Source organism: Molothrus ater, chromosome 4, assembly GCF_012460135.2.
Source record: "Molothrus ater isolate BHLD 08-10-18 breed brown headed cowbird chromosome 4, BPBGC_Mater_1.1, whole genome shotgun sequence".
Lineage (NCBI taxonomy): Eukaryota > Metazoa > Chordata > Aves > Passeriformes > Icteridae > Molothrus > Molothrus ater.
Genome location: NC_050481.2, coordinates 10,198,723 through 10,219,092, shown reverse-complemented (window position 1 = coordinate 10,219,092; position 20,370 = coordinate 10,198,723). Strand labels below are relative to the sequence as shown.

The 20,370-nt window shown below is 43.8% G+C and overlaps 1 protein-coding gene across 5 annotated transcripts in view; it reads right to left on the bottom strand.

The window, feature by feature from the left end:
• The window catches only part of ANKRD17 (ankyrin repeat domain 17), a 69,039-nt gene that overhangs the window by 7,562 nt on the left and 41,107 nt on the right, over positions 1-20,370 (bottom strand). For 2 of the 5 annotated variants that reach the window (XM_036383099.2, XM_036383101.2), the window contains exons 8-28: positions 18,634-18,871; positions 18,299-18,490; positions 17,821-17,930; positions 17,035-17,122; positions 16,352-16,479; positions 15,812-15,955; positions 15,064-15,166; positions 12,808-13,563; positions 7,513-7,661; positions 6,319-6,430; positions 6,046-6,191; positions 4,903-5,045; positions 4,233-4,446; positions 3,699-3,874; positions 3,290-3,452; positions 2,457-2,552; positions 2,146-2,262; positions 1,455-1,665; positions 814-1,261; positions 573-728; positions 222-371 (exon numbers count right to left, since the gene is read on the bottom strand). In XM_036383099.2, the coding sequence (XP_036238992.1) occupies positions 222-371; positions 573-728; positions 814-1,261; positions 1,455-1,665; positions 2,146-2,262; positions 2,457-2,552; positions 3,290-3,452; positions 3,699-3,874; positions 4,233-4,446; positions 4,903-5,045; positions 6,046-6,191; positions 6,319-6,430; positions 7,513-7,661; positions 12,808-13,563; positions 15,064-15,166; positions 15,812-15,955; positions 16,352-16,479; positions 17,035-17,122; positions 17,821-17,930; positions 18,299-18,490; positions 18,634-18,871 (4,040 nt within the window). The remainder of the gene's footprint in view (positions 1-221; positions 372-572; positions 729-813; positions 1,262-1,454; positions 1,666-2,145; positions 2,263-2,456; positions 2,553-3,289; positions 3,453-3,698; positions 3,875-4,232; positions 4,447-4,902; positions 5,046-6,045; positions 6,192-6,318; positions 6,431-7,512; positions 7,662-12,807; positions 13,564-15,063; positions 15,167-15,811; positions 15,956-16,351; positions 16,480-17,034; positions 17,123-17,820; positions 17,931-18,298; positions 18,491-18,633; positions 18,872-20,370) is intronic. The other 3 variants (XM_036383100.2, XM_054514764.1, XM_054514765.1) reach the window with 3 other exon arrangements.

Sequence of the window (20,370 nt, the reverse complement as noted above, 5' to 3'; positions counted from 1 at the left end):
TAACAAGCCCAAACACAGAATCCCAACGTTTATTTTCTCACAAGCCGTCTTGTGTACCTGCTGGTGCTTGTACTGTTTCCCCACTCCTTTCATCTTCCCTGCTTTCAAGGGATCTTCCAAGGAACAACCAGATCAAGCCTTTAATTTTCCTATGCAGACCAACTTTCTAAAAGGAGAAAATACCCACAGGACAGAGCCAATGCAGGATCTTGCTCACCCACCTTATGGTGATGATTCGGTCTCCAGTTTTATCCTTTTGTTTGTCAATGTCTATGTGTGCTCCCGTGCACTCCCGGATCGCGTTGATGTTACACCCTCCTCTGCCAATAACTCTGGAAATCACAGTTGATGGGACAGAAACCTTCTTGGATCTACACAAAAAGAGAAACAGTATTAAGTAGGAAACACTTGCAGAGCAAGAAGCTGTGGGCAAGCTGGTCAAAAGAACACTGTATTTTCTAATTCAACTTAGGCAGCAGCAGCTCAAACCCACTAAGAAGGCCATTCAGTAACTCCAAGGAAGGCCACACAAAGACAGCACCAAATGGAATTAGGGGAATTATTTTGCTTACCTTCTCACGACTTCCTTCCAGCCTTCTTCCCTTTTCTGACCACGTTTAGGACTAGCAATGGTTAGCTTTCCATTTGGAGAAGAAAGGGGAGAAGGAGCGGATTTTGTGCAAGTAGACAAGGAATTACTTGTCACTTCATTAATAACTTCAGACAACCTGCAAAAGAAATTAAATGCTACCATTATGTGGGGGAGAAAAAAAGGATGACTTGCACTTAGCATTTGTGGTCACATGAACTCACTTGATGGATGACTTGCCAGGCACTGCTTTCCTCTCATCCTTTGGACAAGTGACGAGCACCGACGGTTGCTTTTTGTTGCTCTGTGTGTTGGTGACAGCTGTGGAGGAATGATTGTCACTCTTGTGGCTGCTGTTGCTATTGCTGCTCTCATCGCTGCAGCTGGAGATCCTCATATTGTCACTGTCACCACTCTCACTAGTGCTGCTGCTCTTGGATTCCCCATTCACCTTCTCAGGCTGGCTATAGGAAATGGGAAGCTGATCATCAAATATAATCTGAACGTTATCAGGGGTTACTTTGTTTTTCCTGTTTTTCCTCTTTGAGCTCGTGGTGGTGATGGTGTTATTCCTCTTCCCGTGAGAGCCTGCTAACGTTGTCCAGGTTGCAGATATACCTATGGTGGTGGTGGTGGTAGCACTGGGAGGCTCCATTGGGACCTCGGGATCATCTAATACAAGAGGAAAGAAAAAGCAGGAGTAACTTAACTGGTTTGAGGAAACCTGAGTGTTTTGCTTTCCAAATCACGCCTGTCCTATCAAAAACCTTTAGGACTAACTTTTTTGCAAAGCTCCAAGAAACACCCAAAACCATTGACTATGAGACATCCATAAATCTATTACAGATGTCATACCAGCTCATACCGAATTTCATTCTTTTCTTGGAATAATTGCAGTAATCACCTTCAGCTTTTAACTTCTCCTTCTCCTGAGCAGCTTGGAGTTCGAAATTCTCTTTATTTTTTGCTTCTATTTCTTCTAGTTTTCGTCTTTGTTCTTCTTTTTTCTTCCTCCTTTTCTCTTTTCTCTTCTCTCTTTTGGCAGCCAGAGCCAGTCTCCTGCTTTCTTCCCTTAACTACAAGTTAAGCACATGGAACAGCATTACAAGATGTCCCATGCATTTCAAGAAATCCAAATGCTTTTTATTTCCTTTGATTTTTCTGTTTTATTTCTACTACAGTACCACGGCTTTTAGTAAATTAGTTAATTCTTTTACTATTTAGGACACCAAATTTGGTTTAGAACTAAAATCCATATGAGTGTGACTAGAAAATGCCACATTCATTTTTTTTTTTTGACAAATCACATTCAGAAATCCTTCTTTCGGTACAGAGAAATAGTTATATTGGCATTTCCTGATCCAATGTCTCTGAATAACAGCAAAGTCCAAAGATGACCTGAACAGCAAGATGCTCAGCTCTGGACACTCCAATTATGGTCATTACACACACTCCTGTATCCCAATAACTACTTTTACTGACCTTATCATCTTGAAGGAACATGAAATAGGAATTTTAAGAGAGAAATATTCCCAGCTGCAACTCTTTGCACTTGCCTTCTCCAAGTCCAGTTCCTCTAGAAGAATGCTTGCATTTTTGTTGGCCTCTGCAGCCTGCCTATCTTTGGCTTGAACAATTGACTCCATGCACAGGTGGCACTTCTTCAGCATCTCCTGAAATGACAAAGTGCATTGAGAACAAAGTGCCAGTGTTCTCATTTCCTGCTGCTTTTCCCGAAAAATTCCAATGGGACTCATGCTGTGGCTGAAAGCTGGTGGCCAATGCGCTGAAGACAGGTCAGATCACTGTCTCTGAGACTGAGACACAGTACTGTTCCTTGTCAAATGTTTCCTTGCCCCCAGCTTACCTTATCAGTGATGGTTGCAATGTATCTCATGCACTCCGAGTCTGAGGGGAACTGGTTCACCTCTTTCACCAGGTAACGCACCACTTTCACATGGCCCTGCAAAACACAGTGCAAGGACAGCCCTTTCCATCAGACCAGCTGCCTCTGGCTTACTGAGAAACACTTCAGCCCAGCACTCCTTGCAAAATATTCATTTCCAACTCCTCACCACATGAAACTCTCAATGCTTTTTCTGAGATCTTTCTCACCTTCTGAACTAGTGAGGCACATTTCTGCCATCAGAGAAGGCAAGTAATGACCTCTCATCAGGCTGCCCTTATTCCAGAAGTACTTGAAAAACTTCTGCCTTTTTAGGGCAGTTTTCAGATGCCCATCTCTAACAGCTTAACAGCTACGGGCTTCTACAGTCATCTGCAATTTTTCCAGTACTGCAACACCTCAACTACACTCCCTTACTAACAGAAATCATCTGTAGACTCAAATCAGGCTGAACTGCACTTTTTTTGACGAAAGTCCTCACCCTCTCTTGCTTAAGGAACCAATCCTATTTCCCCCCACTTCTATCACACAGAAACACTGCAAATTTCACCCCTCACACACACCAAAACCAGACTCACTACATTGCCTATAAAGCAAATTGCAATTAGAATTGAACACAGGCATTACACAGGTGACACATGTACCTGTTTCTGAAGCTTCAATGCCAAATATTCAAATTAACTGAGATATATTATTAAATATGTAGCTTCTGTCAGTATGTTCTATTTCTAACAGCTATGTAGGGATGAACAGGCCAATGCTAGCTAAGAGCCAAGCTGAACTCCACCACCTACCTTTCGGAAGGCTGCCATGAGAGGAGTTATTTTCCTGTTATCAGCTGCATCCACGTCAGCTCCAGCCTGGACCAGCAGCTGGACCACATCAAGATGCCCCCCATTTGCTGCCAGCCACAGGGGAGTATTACCCTTCTTGTTCCGCACATCGATGTGAGCTCCCCTACAAACCAAACACATGCCATCAAAACCCTGTATTTAGGCAACAGGAAGCACTCTGACCCCAACAAGAACTTCATTTGAGTCCTTGGGATAAATTAAATTATGTGATAGCAGTCAACAGACAAGCAGAACCTTTCCCATTTCCTGACCCCCTGCTGGCTATTTGGAAATATGATTGTACATGGGGACAATGGAGCCTAAACACAGCCAGGTTTCCCTTGAAGCTACTCACATACCAACACCATACCTGCTAATGAGGAGCTCACAGAACTTGTAGTGCCCCTTGTCTGCTGCAATGGTTAAAGCTGTGTCTCTGGATGAAGGGACTGGGGGAGCGTTGACATCTGCACCTTTGTCCAGCAGGACCCTGCCCACCTCTGCGTATCCCCCAGAGGCTGCTTCCATCAACGGAGTGAGACCAGTCTGGGACAAGCAGACAGAAGCCATTAGTGGGGGGGAGAGTGGCTTACCTGAAACACTGTTTATCTGACTCACAAACACCATGGGTTACTCTCCTTATGCTTGTAAGCACCACAAGATGAATCAACACTCATTTGAAGAAACACATTTTTTGATGAGCTTTGCAACCACCAAAATCTTACCCCTTAAATGTAGCCTTTTTTTTTTCTATATGATATCTGGTTCAGTTCAGTTAACTGGACTGGAGAACTGAACTAGAGAAGTTGACTTGCACAAAGGCAAGAAAATCAAGTACCAATGCAGACACCATGACTTACAAGCACCTCCTTTCTGGAGCCCCCTCCAACTGTTTGCTCTTTACCTTGGCTCTGTGCTCCACGTTAGCTTTTCTATCAAGCAGCAGGCTGACCACCTCAGTTCTTCCCTGGAAACAGGCAAGCGTCAGAGCTGTATTCCTGTTGGTCTCAATCTGGGCGTTTATATCAGAGCCCATGTCCAGTAACAGCTTGACAGCAGCAGTGTGCCCATTCATGGCTGCCAGCATCAAGGGAGAAATGCCCAATTTGCTACCAGTTCTGAAAGAGAAGAAAGAGAAAGAAAGAGAAAGAGAAGAACCACAACTGTTTTAAAGGTAATTTCAGAAATGTGACTATAATAAACTAATGGAGGCAGAGAATTCACACACTGAAAAATCAGCTGCATACCAACTTCTACTGAACCTACAAATGGTTCTCCACAGCAAGTATGGTTTACGACAAGAGTTTCTACTTTAGAGACTCCACTTTTACTTTCTGATGGCTTCAAATTGAAGGGCATCTCTTATGAGGTGTGCTTATGACTTACAGCCTCTGCTTGGCCCTTTCCTTGTACCCCTGCAGCTCACATGTGAGATGTTTTCTACCTCCCAACAGATGCAAAAGCATGGCATAAATGCACATACACAGAGAAAACTACACAGGGAAAACACACACACTTTTCCTCACATAACTCACAACCAAGCACACGAGATAAGGGCTGTGAAAGGAACTTGCCTGGAATTGATTTCTGCCCCAGCATTCAGCAGAATCTTGATAATGTTCACGTAGCCACCCGAGGCGGCGAGGCTCAGAGGTGTGTAATCAGACACATTCCTGTGCTCCTTGTTTGCCCCTCGAGCTAGCAGCAACTCCACCACCTGCAGTGTTTCAACACACAAGATCTGGTTTGCTCCCAAACTTGCAAATCTAGCCAACACAAATGCTTTTTAGACCTAAATGTTCTGTTGGAAGATGTCAATGGTAAGACAGGCGCTTTAATCAGTTGCTTTGCTATACCCCTTGCCTTCATGAGGCCACACTTGTGTCCCCAAAGCCACTGTAAAACTTTCTTTTAAAAAAAAAAAATCTATCATGGCTGCTCATGAATCTACCAAATTCAACAGCAGAGTAAGAAAAAGCAGATCTCCTCATGATTATTTCAGCCATCTTTAAAGCGTGCCAGACCCAGAGATTTAGTTTCAATATGGAGTACAAAGTACTCCTGCTTTTTGTCCTCTCCTGCAGAGGACATGACCAGAAACTGAACTGTCTAGCAACTTAAAATCACAGTGTACACTGAGGTGAAAACCCATGGTGTCACTTCCAGTGCAATATTACATTTGCTTCACTTTCAGGTTTTAAGCATTAAAAAAGTTTAGATCAGACCTGCACAATTCTCAATCAGAATGTTTTCCCATGAAATCACAGAACAAATACACTGTCAAACCCAAAATTTGGGCAGGAGGGTGTTCTGACATCATCTCTGCCACCCAAAGCCCAGCTTTTTCCAATTTCTTCCTTCAAAAACTATAATGCTCATATATGTAACCCATTTGTGTCTAACTCCTGATTCTCAGCAAGAATACTCATGATAGCGGTCACTTTCATATCTACATTTAATTATGCTGATAAAAGTCCCGTAATGGGGCACTAATGACTGCACTCATGAGGACACCTGCACAGCACCAGTCCAGTTATCAAAAGAGAAAAAGAGTCTAGATGAGACACGTGGTAATGTGTAAATTGGAAAATGTGAAGCTCTTTGCCCATTTTTTAAACACGCATCCTGTGTGACTATCTTTTCTGGAAGATTCTTGTACTGTACTGACACAGTATGTCATTCACACACTGCATCTCAAGATGTAAGGTTTACTTCACCTCTTGCCTCCCTCCTGAACAAGCCAAAGACAAGGGAGTGTCCTTGGTTCTCTCAGACTGGGCTTCAATATCAGCTCCATTATCCAGTAAGATTTCCACAACCCCCACATGGCCAGCTGTAGCAGCCAAAATGAGCGGAGTAAACCCTGAAACAGAAAACATGACACGAGTTACAGCACCAGAAGAGCAAGCCTGAAGGTTTACTGGGGATTTATTTAGTGGGACACACAGGCAAAGCAGACAGGGTTCATACTGCCATGGTGAGACACCCACCCTTCTTGTCCCTGTGCTCAATGTTAGCTCCTCTCTCCAGCAGGGTTTGTACCAGTTCTTCATGGCCACCAGCACAAGCCAGCGTCAAGGCTGTGTCATGGTTACTCTCAGTCTAAACCAAACAGACATACACACAAGATAAATACTTGCTTTTTCAAGTACAGCCCCTGTTATAGCCAAAACATAACTGTACCCATGCCAAAGGAAAAGCTTCCATAAGCTAAGAGCATGTTTATGGATGCACCCCTTGACAGCTGTGTGCAAGTTCATGACAGGATTCTACCTCTCAAGGCAGCTCTGCTGGGAGGTTTAAGAAGAAATCCTGACAAGAACTGAGATTCTTCAAGAACTGAGCTCTCATCTGTACTCTGCTAACCAGATTAACTTCTTTACCACTGCTTGACTGTGACCTTTACATGGTATAATGAAGGTAAGAATTCTGTCTTTAATGCTTGGCACTCCAGCCAAAGGCTTTATCAGGGCACAATCCAAGCCAAGTGCCACAAGCAAGGGCTGAGTTTCCAGAACTTTCTCTCCTTTTCTCCCCAATGATCTCATGCCTTTGCTCTGCTCCACGCTGCCCATTCTCAGTCACGTTATGTATAGCCCAGAGCTGTGCATAGATATATGCCAGTTAGTATGTGTATGCTTTTTGCTGATGGCTAGCTAGCTCCAAGTCAAAATAAAGTTGCCTTTTTAACAGTTATTTTCATACAGAAAAGCCTTTCCCTTAGTGGAAACGAGAGCTTGAATTATTTCCTCTTGCTAAAAAAAAAAATCACAGCAATTATTACTTTCAAGACTTGCATGCATCCATGATCTCTGGCAAACAACTTGGAAGCACAACCAAAAACTCTGTGTGCAATGCTTTAAGGATTATTTTTGTCTTAGGATACCAGGCCAGAAAACATTCAATTTCTGTCAGTAGGCAACTCTGCTGTTTCTCATAATGCCACTGACAACAAAGGAATAAGAAATGCAAGTGTTTAGTCATTCAGAGACCTTTTTTTTGTTCAGTGTGAGCACAGAGGAAAGTGGGTTGTGACTCTCAGGGGCGTTGCTCTGCCTTTCCAAAAGCAGCAAATCCAGTCCCCAGAGCCAAATCCATCATACAGCAGAGCTGTTTGCCACCAGTGAATTATTCAGGATGCAGGAAAAAGCGGCTTGGTGCATCTGTGGGAGTGGCAGGCTCACCTGGGCATCGATGTCTATAGCAGGGTAGATGGGTAGCATAGCTGAAGGAGAAATGATGGGACTCGGAGTCGGTGTCTGAGGTTGGGACACTGAGGTTGCAATGCTGTGGGTAGGAGTGTTTGACATTGCAGATGCTCTTCCACTCACTGCTGTTGGACAGAAGAACCACACTAAGTCAAAGCAAAACACTTCCCAATGTAATGTGACAATAAAGGGACAGCGGGATGAATTCCCACCAACAGATGGAACTCCTCAAAAACTGTTGTTTTCCACAAATATATGTATTCTACACATTGAGCTCAACCTTTGATACTTTAACTCTCAGAATTTGAACTATGAAAAAGGTTTACTGCATTCAATCAAAGAAAGAGTTAAGTATGAGACTGACATGTATTCTAAAAGCCCACCAAAAGTTTTTTGGTTTTTTTTTAAACCCAAAGATCTTTCCTACAACAAATCAGCCGTAATTTGGACCTGGAGCTCCATACCTTTGGAAGCAGGGCTGCAGACCAAGTCCAACCAACGGGTACCTACGCAATTTTTCTTAAAACAGTTTAAATGTTTTCATGTAGAAGTCTGGTCAGCCTTCACCCCACCCCTCCATAAACATAACAAAAAAGCAAGAGGGCAGGATGCTCACATGGCAGAATTTGCTGAAACCAGGGAAGTGGAAGCTTTGGAACAGCAGGCTGCAGAGAGTTTGGTCCGGGTGTTAGGTAAGCAAAGGTAACACCAGTGACAGGGATAACAGTGTATGGACACGACACAGATAGCACCGACTGCCATGCTTCCCAAGGTTCATTCTGTGCATGGCACGTTCAGGAGTACACAGCAAACCTCAAGACCCTTCTTCCTACTTTTCCTCAGAAGAACTCACTGTTTTTTCCCTGTCACTTCTCCAGTGTTTCTCCAGCTGCTTCTCAGGTGTAACAGCAAAGAAGAAGGTGAAGCACCACACACTTCTGTCCAGCTGACAAAAGCAGTATAAACTGCAAAATGGAACAGTTTCCAACTGATGCCACAAAACCTGTATCCTAACAGGCCCAGTTGTGTGCTCCCACCTCTGCAAGGCAGCTGTATTTTACACCCAGAACTAATTTAATTTCTGGACTTCCTACACAAAATTTCCTACCAAAGTCAGAATTCAGAATTCCAAGCCCCTTGATCTAGATCTTTGAGTGCCTTTTGAAAAGTTATCTCACAAATCACACTAAGGTATGGATTAAAATTAACATACTGAAGATGTGCCAAAATGTTTTGACATAAGGTCAAAAACTGCACATGTTTTAAACAGCTTCTAAGAATTCCTGCTCAAATCCCAAAACGGAGACTGGGAAGCATCTTCACTATTACAGGAGACATTAGTAAATTCTCAGGCAAAAAAAAAAAAAAATCAAGTCAGTTAAGAAGGTCTCAGTTCAGATAAAGTCTACTTTTTACATTTGTAGCAAGGGGAGAAGAAACAACAAAAACCCCCAATTACTGCCCCCCTCACCCCCAAAATACAAAACAAACCAACCCAAAAAAAGAAAGACGTGCTCCAGCAATAATTCACAAATTTAGTTCAGATACCTACAGCACAGTTCACTGGACACAATATCCACTTTTATGGGTAATTACTTTGATAATATTTATTTCAACATCACCTGCGAGGAGTTCAAATTTCTAATGAACACGCCAAGGGTGATTAGAACAGAATTTTTATGGCGCCCAACCTAAAATATTCAAAGTTTTCAATAACCCAAAAGGTTTTCAGAGCAGTCTGGAGCACTGAGAGGAGTAACCAACTTGATTCTACATGCTAAACACACTGACACAAATATTTATCTCTGCACTCTGCTCCTTGCTCTACTCTAATGGCCTAGTGGCAAAGTGAACTCAAGTCTGTACCTCACCGTGGAAACATCCTTATTTCATGCCTGGGATAACCAAGTCTTCCAAGTTAGGTCACTATTGGAATATTTAGTATATACAAGACTTGGTATAGGAGCACCTACACCTTCATCAAGCTTCTTGGTCAGAAGACATCACCAAGCACCATTTGACTACTCCAGTTCCAGTCCTGGACATTTGCTGGGCTAGCAAGACAATCAGTTTTGTGCTTACTGATATTTGGAACAGACCTGCTCTTCATCCTGATTTTCTTCTGTCCATACCTCAACTCTCTCTTAGCTTGGATGAAGAGAGGACACCCTCAGAGCAGCTACCTCCTCCCCCATGCCCACTGGCCTCACCAGAGTGACATGCCCTTGTAATCTCACTTCTCCTCATGTGGCCATCACATGTCCCACAAGTGCTGTCCTGTTGTGAGCACAGCATTGGTCTTATGCACTGATTCCTTGTCTCCCGCACTGTCAACAGCAGACAGATAAAAACTGTTCCACATTACACAGCAATGAGGCAAGATGAGGGACGGAATAAAAAAATACTTTACAAGAAATGTACGAGACATCAGCCTTTTCCAGCTGGTTTCAAGCCAGCTCTACAGGCTTGTTCCACATCAGTTCCTTCTCTACCCCCAATTCCTCTGTAGTACCTCAGTTATCACAAACCATGTTGGTGCCACACAGGATTAAAATCACTCTAGAGCACTTGAGATGCAGAACATGCCTTGGACTGTAACAGTGCAGGTTATGTTCTGAATTCCAGCACCAACACTGGGCTGCTGCTGTGCAAGAAGGGCTCCTTGGATGGAGCCTGAGAACCACTGCACACCTGCAGTCCTGGTGGTTATTAGTTAACAATGTGCAAGGCAGCCTAAGGCAGGCCAACCCCATGTGAAACCACCTCTCCTGCTCAGGCCCCAAGTGGGACACAACCTGATTTTCCTGGGATGCTGGCACTCTACTGTTTGGTTTTTTTTTCCGGTATTGAGTCTCTGTGAAAAGCTTACAGCTTGCTTTCTAATGTTTTAATTCAAACAGCTGCATTTCCAACTGACTCAACCCACAAGGTAGCTTCCAGGAATGCATTTTAGCAAGAGCTTCAAGATTCCTGAAGTTCTTTGCAAAGCTCCGTGACTGGACACAATCCTTGGAATGGTTCCTACTTTGTAAAAGGCTTGCTATTAAAAACAAGGTGATTTTTCTCCCGAGATCTTTACCACACCACTTAACAGATGCAATGTTTCCATACAAGCCTTACCCAACTAACCCTAAAAAATACTACTTTTTATGAGCCTCACAGCAAGCAAAAAACTTGCCTGACATCTGAAGCTCAAGAGCAAACCTTTTGCTTGTCCTCAACTCCAGCAGGATCATAAAGGAGCCCAAAGGAAAAAATTAACTATTATTTACTACTTAGCCATTGTTTTCAACTAATAAAGCACAGAGCTGCACATTAAATCAAGTTTGCACAGCCAAGGTGAAGCTTTGTTTCTGCAACTGGTGCTGCAAACACAGCTCTGCAATGGAACTAAACTCAAGGCATCTCTGAAACAAGAATTTACATCTCTAAGAATACTCTAGAAGCGTCTTTTAAAGCAGTACATGGAGTTATTAACCAAATATTTAGTGGCTACTTAAATGTTGTGTGCTACACTGAGCCCATTTCAGCTCCACATTTTAAACTGTGATTTGTGGACTCACTACAGGCTAGCACTGAAGCTCTGTACTCAGGCCTGTGTCTGTTCTTGTTAAAAAAAAACACCCTATAATCACAGGCACTTGACAGAAAATTAATTCAGACTTCCTTCTCAACTGCATGTGTGCACGCATTACTAACAAGTGGGGCTGAGCAGAACCAGAATATTCCCTCCAATTCCCACTGGAAATACCTGACTGCTCAAAAAGGCACAAACAGACATTCAGGTATGCAGCAGGTGACCTGGAATCACACCTGCTCAGGATGTGACATGCAGCTAAACATAGGTCCCAAACGTCCTAACTCCAGGTTCAACTTGCATTTAAACACAACTCAAGTGCATTGCACAGATTCTTTGTAAGTTACCAACAACAGCAAACATCCCAGCTTTTAAATTCATGTTGTCCTGCACCCCAGCACTTCCACGAGAGAAACTGTTACTGTCAGTGCGTGCTATATGTCATTTTATCTATTTTTTCATGCCTACATTTGTGTTTTCATCCACTTCCAATCTTTACACCTATGCTTCAATTCTAACACGAGATTTCCAGCAAAGAAGTTTTTGTCACCTTTAATGAAGCTTTGCCTGGACACAAGGTCACTCATCAAGTGTCTCACCTCAAAAGTGGTGTTCCAAGTGCTTTAAAAAATCACCACCTGGTAGTTTTAATCAGTTACCACACCTTCCACGACTCTGTACTACTACTGTGCTCCAAAACTCTGGCAGTACATGCAGGACCAGCTCTGGGCTAACACCTTCTCTGAGACCTGCCTTCCTCTGGCACACATCCCTCATGCTAACAGCTTTGCAAAGCAGACTTGTTCAGATGGACAGCACTTGCAAAAATGACAGTGCATCAGCTTAACCAAGAGCATCTGGTACCTTTTCATCAAGTGACCTTTTTTTAGACTGTGTCCTACCAGTTCACCTGTGTTCAGCTAAGGGGTATTTCAATGACTGCTTTAGCATGGAAAGGGTTCAGATGAAGCACAGCTGAGTGAGGTGTAAACTAAAACAGCAGTGACAACTCGCATTTAAAACCTGCTTCATTCTCCTGTTTTACTGCTTAAGGCCTTAGAGCATTCATGTCACCAGGCAGAGAATTCTCTGAAGCAATGACAAGAGTTTGGTAGGGCTAAACATGCTTTCTGCTGGCAGCCATTTTTATGAGGAGATGTTTCAGAAAGTCATAGGATTATCACCTTTTTTTTTTTCCCAAGCAGAAATAAAAGCTTCCAATAAGTAGACTACATAAGGCCAAGTGGAGCAGCTCTTATTCTGAAGAATAACCCATGGGTCCCTCACATTTTACAGGCTAGTTGTGGTGCTGCAGCTGCTCAGCCTCCTACAAGTCAGCTCTCAGCTAGCCCAAAGCACTGCCCAGCACCATCATGGTGCTACTCCTGAGCTACAATCAGGCCAAAATAGAACTGCCACATGAACTTTAATATACCCTTCCCCAAACTATGACGAGTTAAAAATGCCCCTCCACCATACCAACCTGACCAACAGGCATGGCTCAGCTCACCCTGCAAACTGAAAAGTTAAAAGCTACTTTTCCCAACTCCTTGAGACAGGGATCAGAGGACGAGTGGTGCTTGCCGTAGAGCTCATGGGAATACACAAACACACACACACATATAAAAAGAAGTGGACATACCCTCGACTGGTCAAAGCAAATATTATACCTGCTCATAACAATGTAAACCCACCTGCCATGATGTCATCCAGCGTGTCATTGAGCGTCTGAGCAGGGCTGGCTACCATTAACCCTTGCTGTGTTTCTGTCAGTATTCCTTGCCCCAGCCCTGCTAGTTGTGCTTGGCCCAGCACTGGCTGTCCAACTATAACACCTTGCAGTTCTGTAAGATTTGCGATGGACCCTGGAGGTAAGGAACCTGCTGCCAGAGGCAAAGCTTGTGGCATGGCCAGAGGCTGAACTGGTGCAAAACCCGTCTGCGCAGCAGCTTGCTGAGGGTCATCTTTGAGCAAGATGGGGTCCACTTGCTGCAATCGTGCATAGTCTCCCTCTGAGAGTTGTTCTCCTACCCCAACGGGAGTCAGTAGTCCCAGATGCTGGCAAGACTGCTGCTGCTGCTGCTGCTGAAGCTGAATTCTTTGCGCTTTTACCTCTAGATATTGCTTTTTTAGCTGCTGTTGAGTTTTCAGCTGTAACTCTCGCTCCACTTTCTGCAGTTCCTCCAAAATCTTTTGTTTCTTCTGAATTTGCTCCTCTCTCGTTTTGTTCAGCTCCTCAATCTTCTCTTTGGTGAGCTGGTCGGCGTGTGCCAATTCCAGGGACTGCAGCTGAGCGTTCTTCTCTATGGCTTCTTTTATCCTCTGCTCCAGCTCTGTCAACTTGCCCTGAGCCTCTTCTACAATGCTCTCTGGAGACTGATTGGTGATGTAACCCTGTACATCCTGGTTGTTTGTTGGCAAATGACTGCTGGACTTTTGTTTAGAAGCAGCTGTGTGAAAAAGAAACCCCCTCAGAAGCAATGGAAGTGCATACCAACGGCATCCTCATTACAGAGCTACTGCTGGGCCGCTGTGTGGCACGGCACCCGTGGGAGGTCAGCGTGTCCCCAAGGCCCTCCAAGGACACCTGCCAACGGGTACCCAGCAGTCAGACTGCAATTTAACAGGCCACACCAGTGCACATGCACCCCACAGAGCCCTGTGCTACGGTGACAGGGCTGCTCCAGCAATCGGCACGCTTTTGCCAAAGGAAGCGATTGTCTTGAGCTGCTGCTACTGAGTGCTGCTACACGGAAACTGGGAACAAAAAGCAAGGATATGCTGCCTCTTTACTTGGTGTTCTGTGTCTCGTATGGTGTTGGGACATAAACAAACGTTTACAGCCCTCAAAGCGCAGCCCAAGGGACACAAAAACACCTCTAAGACTGGGACTAGGCTGCCGGCTTTGCGACCAACTTGGTAGGCTTTAACAAGTGCTAGGCTCTCTACAACTAGGCATCCTTTCACTCCAGGTATCCAGCTCTGCTCAGGTGACAAAGAGTGCCAGAACCCAGGACTGTCATTTACATTTAGCAGGACCTAACAGGGTGTCTTTAGCCACTAGGTTTTATCCATAGCAGACACGATTTTGCCTGTGTCAAAGCTCAGCTCTCTGTCCAGGCAAGGCAAGTATTTCAGCCTTCCTGCAAGAACAAGCGATGGACTAATCCAACTGGTGTTTTATGCAGAAGTCCCCACTAACACAGCTGACATGCTCTGCCATACCAGGTGGAGAAGCAACAATCGGTTAATTTTGAAGGGCGAAAGGCAACTCAAAACTCAGGATCTGAGGCAGTGGAGGTGCCCAGTTTCTTCCAGCCATCCTCGCTGTATCTCCAGAACAATACAAGTGTACACACAGGATTAATTTTAGGACATGCACGCCTGTATTTGCTACTGCTGATGCTTGATAAAAATTGGTTTTTGACGAGAATTCTTAAGTACAGAAAGCATTAAGTGTCAAAATGGCGAGAGCAAAATAGATGCAAATTTAGTCCTAGGAGGACCTGAGCCAGATCAGACTAAAGATTTTACTGCACAAGAAATTCCGCCTTCAATCCAATTAGTCAAACCCACTCCCAGACTACTACCCTAAGGAAACACAAGTTATCAAATCAACTATGATATGGAGATTAACATGGGTTTTGCAAGTTCCATTATCCAATTTCTAGATTTCTGGGTAACATTCTGCATTAATTCAGTGTGTCAGACTAGAGATTTTAACATATTTACTTAGGCAGATTTCTTGATGTTTTATGATTACAGGCTTAGATGACTGACTTGGTGGACAAGCAAATCCTTAAAAAAATAATTAAAAAAAAATCAAAATTGCAGTTTCCTTGACTGAATCCATAAACACTCTTCATAGGAGCTACTCTGCTACAAGTGCAAGCCTCTATCTTCTACCTAGGAAGGATATTTAGAAAATAAGCTGCAGAACTAGGACTGACCTTTGTTTCTGATGGGAAGGGTTGTGGCGACATTAGCAGGGGGTTTGTCAGGCTCCTGGGGTGGGACGACCATGGGCAGCGCCTGCACTGGTACTCGAGGAGCCTAAAACATCAGATACGAACAGATTACTTTTCTCATACTCTGTGCTAGTTACAATTCAACAGAAGGCAAACAAAATCTGTTAGAAAAGTAGACTGTAATGGTGACTAACAACATTCAATATAGTTTTTAATATGCACAGTTCAATAATTAACACCTGCAGATCACGTGATCTCCACATACTTTGCATTTTTAACCTAAAAAATTACTTGCAGAACTATACTCAGCCTGGTACAGTGCTGTACTGTAGTACAGCAAATACAAGCCACAATGGACCATAAATTCAGTTCTGTAGAGTTTCATTTAAGCAGATCTTTGCACTTACTGGTTTTGTCCACCCTCAGTGTTTTTTTCCAGCATACTTAGAGAACAGTAAGAATGATGAGAGCACTACATCATAACATTGAAAAGTCTTCCCCAAAAGTAAAAATCAGTTTACCTCCATCATCTTAATTCCATTACAGCACACCAAACAGACTGTCAACTATCTGATACGTAAGGAATAGAACAGATTTGCAGCTCTAAGTAATTTTAAGTGTGCTCACCTACAGTTTATGATAGGACATGACTGACTCTTCTCTCACCTTTAAACTCCTGAGTAACCAAGTGCAAAAAAAACCATGCGGACCATGAGCCCTGGAATCTTACCCTGTTGAGGTCATGGGATGGTGGGGTCAGCTGAGTGGCATCAGGTGGAGGAGCAGAAAGCAAGTTGTTTGGGTAATCTAGAAGGTAACAAACCACGCTGGTGTGACCGCCTTTGGCTGCCTCGATCAGCATGGTCGATCCATCCTGAGAGGGAGAGAGCACACAGTTAAAACAGAGCATCATGAAAACAGCACTGCAGCATTTTGGGACACACAACACACTACCTATGGGACTGCTTTCTGTTCTAGTAAATACTCCATCTCCACAAGCTCACATCTAAACTTACAGGCTTGATGAAGTATTAAAAAAAAAATAAATAAATAATACTTTAAATTTTTTCCCCTTCCACAATCAGCACTTCATATTCATGATTGATCAAGAGACCTGCACTACAACAACACATACACGAGCAGAACATCTGCTTGTGCAAACTTCCATTTAAATCATCACAGGCTGGGTGAGTTGTACAGAACACAAAAGGAGACAATCCAGCTGGGTATCCTGAGTTTCAGAGGAAAACAAGTGAGGTGAGGGACAAACCTTGAGTCTGTGTGTAGGATCAGCACCATGAGCGAGCAGTAGCTCCACCACCGCCAAGTGACCTCCGGCACAGGCCAGCGACAGCACTGTGTGATCGTTGTTCGCTGTGGTCCTGTTCACGTTTGCTCCTGCACAAACACAAGGGCAAACATCAGCTCAAACTGACTTCAACAGGTAGCACCTCTATCAAATGTAACACAATTAACTGCTCTGCAATCTACACAGGGAAAACTCCATCCTGCCAGATGTCCTACTCCATACAAGGTAGGGACAAGATAACTCATGACAATCAGCCCAGGAGAAGGAAAATGGAAATTCCTGGTTTGTACTGAAATGTCAAGCAAACTACAGTCAAACTCTGGAAACCAAAAGGGACTTGTAGTTCAATTGCCAAATACAGTGCTCCAAAGCTGCACCATGGGGCATGGAGACCCCAGGGATCCCTACTAATGCTGCTTTTACTAGGAATTACAGACTGAAACACACTATTTTTACAACTACATGCAGTTCCACTAATCTCAGCAGAAACCACAGATAATCATTACATGCCTAGTTGGAGAATCAATTGCCTACTGGAGCTAGGACATTTAAAACAAGTCCAAGGAAGTTACACTAGCTCTGACATGTTCTTAACTTGAAGTATTTCTAATGTCAGGAAAACCCAAACCATTCCACATTCTTACCTTTGCTAATCAAGAACTGAACTGTGCAAACATGACCTGCCCTGGCAGCTTTCATGAGAGGGGTTCTTCCACCTTCTGATTCATGCTCCTAGAGCAGATAAAGAAAGGCTTCAAAATCCAAAGTGGCATGTGAAAGAAGGCAAGCCAGCCTCCTGAGTTTTTGAATGGAAAGATGCTAGACATGGAACATCCTTCTGTACTGTTTCACACAGCCAAAAATATTCAGCTAATGTTTGAACTGAAGGTATCTTGAATGCAGGTGAACCATTCACCACCTGTCTCTGCACAGGTGGGACTTCTGGACAAAAAGCATTCAAGGCACATGAGGGGGATTTTCGTTAAACAGGACATCTTCTGACATGCTTAACATCACTTTTTGATAACACACTGGTGTACTGAAAAGGAAAAACCAGTTTACCTCCATCATCTTAATTCCATTGCAGCACACCAAACAGACTGCCAACTATCTGATGCATAAGGAATAGAACAGATTTGCAGGTACAAGGACTAACCCAGAATCAACTCAACACTTTGAAGCTGAGTACCACATCAAAAGAATCCAATTCCCTATTTTCTTGTCCAGGCAACCTTGAATGGCTTGGAAATGCTTTAGACATCAATCACCAGAGGACTGTAACTGACCTCTGTACTTTGGGGTAATCTAACAGCCCAAAATACATTAAAGAACGTGCAAATTTTCATCAATGAACACAGAAATAGGAAGAATATCAGATGCTGATCATTTAATATCCTACTGACACTTTTTAAGGAAGGTAAATGACTTACCAGATCTGCACCTGCCTGAAGTAAGACATCTGCTACATCAGTGTGACCATTCTCACAGGCGTACGTCAGTGCCGTGTCACCTGTTGCTGTTGTTGCATGCACATTAGCCCCTGAAACAGAAAGGACAAAACACTGTAAGCTTTATGATGGGCATTACAGAAAACATACAAGCCTCCACAATCTTTACAGGATCGAACAGCAAATGAAGCTTCCCCCTTCCAATCCAGCATCTATTAAACTGATAACCTGACTGTACTCTAAGAGGAATAAAAACAAACCGCAAGTTAGCTCTAAACAAGTTTACATCAACTCAATCTTCAAAAGCTAAATTAGAGTCCAACCAGTAAATTACTTTGGGCTTCAAAGACCTTCACAGTCAAGTTCAAGAAGCTGCTAAAGAAAATGTAATGACTATCGGACAAAGTATTTTTCTCTTTAGATTAAGCATTTACAAAGCATTAACAAAATGACTCCATACCTGCAGCTAATAAATATTTGACCAGCTCCAAATGTCCCTCTTGAGCAGCCTCCATCAAAGGTGTGGAACAGCCAAGTTCTATGTCAGCTCCTGCTTTAATGAGAAAATCGGCCACCTCCAGAAACCCTCCACAGCAAGCCAGAGTTAATGCGGTTTCCTGCGTCTCCTCTGTCTGAGCGTTGATGTTTGCTCCTGCAAACAACACAAAACACCGGTTACAGAGGGCAGGATCACCACACAAACCACCTCCACATGCACAAGGCATCTTATAACCAAAGAAAACAAAAATCCAAGCAGCTCAGAGCTTCTCCCCCAGCCTGCTGAGCAGCAGTTACCTTGCCCAAGTAACAGTGCCACCATCTCCTCGTGGCCTTCCCGAGCTGCCTCCATCAGCGGCGTGTATCCCTCATCATTGACCTCTTCCAAGTTAGCTCCACGTTCAATCAGCAGAGCTGCCAGCTCCACGTGCCCACCACAGGCTGCCAGGGTCAGCGGGGACTCGAAGGAGTCCGCAGGCATGTTCACCTGAGCTCCGCTGTCCAGGAGTAACCTTGCCACTTCCACGTGACCATCCTGGAAAGGCAAAAAAAAATAAGATCAGAAGACTGACCAAGTGGAAAAACTGCTTTTCTCTATGGTTTTGCCACAGACTCAAATTCCCTCAAAATACACAAAAAGCCATGAGGGAGTAAAATGAGTCCAAAAATATAATGAACAGTTTTTCTGAATATTTTCCCTAAGTATTTGGATAAAGCATAAGGTCTCCTACTGAACAAGCTCCTGTAGAAACGCTGAGCACATTTTACTAAATATGTGCTGTGAACCTCATATCAGACCTCTCTGTCAATGGTGTAAGCAACAAACTGGACAACTTCGTATCAGACTCCAGTTCAGGTGTTTGGGATCTACTTCCTTGGGGCAGGGGGGAACTCCAAAATAAGGCCCAGAAAGTCAAGAGGGAGCTCACAACTATTTTAGAAGTTTGTCTCCTCCACAAGAACAATAGTGAGATTATTTTGCTTCCTCCCTTCCTTAAGAAGCAGCTATGCATACTGACCTGACTTGCCTCATGGCCCCTGCAAAACTATTTCAATGCTCAATTTAACAGCACAGTCAAGACTTACTTTCTCCCTCCAAGTGAAAAGCCAAAATGAGACCACTTGTCAGGGGTTCCTTACACATCCCAGGAGCCACCCACCCGAGCAACAGCTTTCCCTTGGCAGCATTCTGGCAGGGTTTTCCAGACACCGTGATCATGCTCCACTGTGATCAAACCCCTTCTACCACAAGGCAGCTCTTAAATTTGCTTTCTTCCTCGCAAAATACTTCAGCACAGGATCTCCGTCACATTTTCAGTATTCCATAAAGTCAGGAACTATTTGAAGTGGCTTTTCAGCTCCATGTTTACACTGGAGGCCTGACAGTGACACATCCAATTGCCATTCCACGCTGCTTTGTTCAGACAGAAGCAGTGCCTGGCTGGGTCGCTGTGCTCCAACAACAGCAAGAAGTCTCCAAGCTGGTTTTCTCCATGAGGAGATGGCCACCATTCCAACTTGAAGGAACCAAAATCTGACAAACAAAACACTGGAGGGCTGCAGCAAATAAACAGCCACTCACCAGGAACACAAGACATTCCCAAGGTTGTCACTGAATGAGGTAAGTACACCTTGATTTCAGATTAATTCCTAAGAGGCAGCAAATCTCATCCACAGCCATCCTTGCCAAGCTGGAAACCACAACTCCAAAAAGCTCTTTTCCAGACAAAACACCAAACTGCATCTGACATTTTTCCGCTTCATTTTCTCAAGTGTTTCATACCTTATTCTGATATCCAGGGAGCAAAGCACGGCTTCCTCTTGGAAAAATATCTAGGACATTAACTAGGACATATTCACCTTTTACATGAAATGACAGTACTATTTTAGGGAAAAACTCCAAGCCTCCATAAAGAATCTTTCCTCAGGGAAATGCAGAGACGGTGCCTCATCCATCAGGCTCTGGCAAGACAGCTACCTGCTCACCCCTGCTCCACGCTGAGGATGGCACGACACAGCACCCAGGCTTGCTTC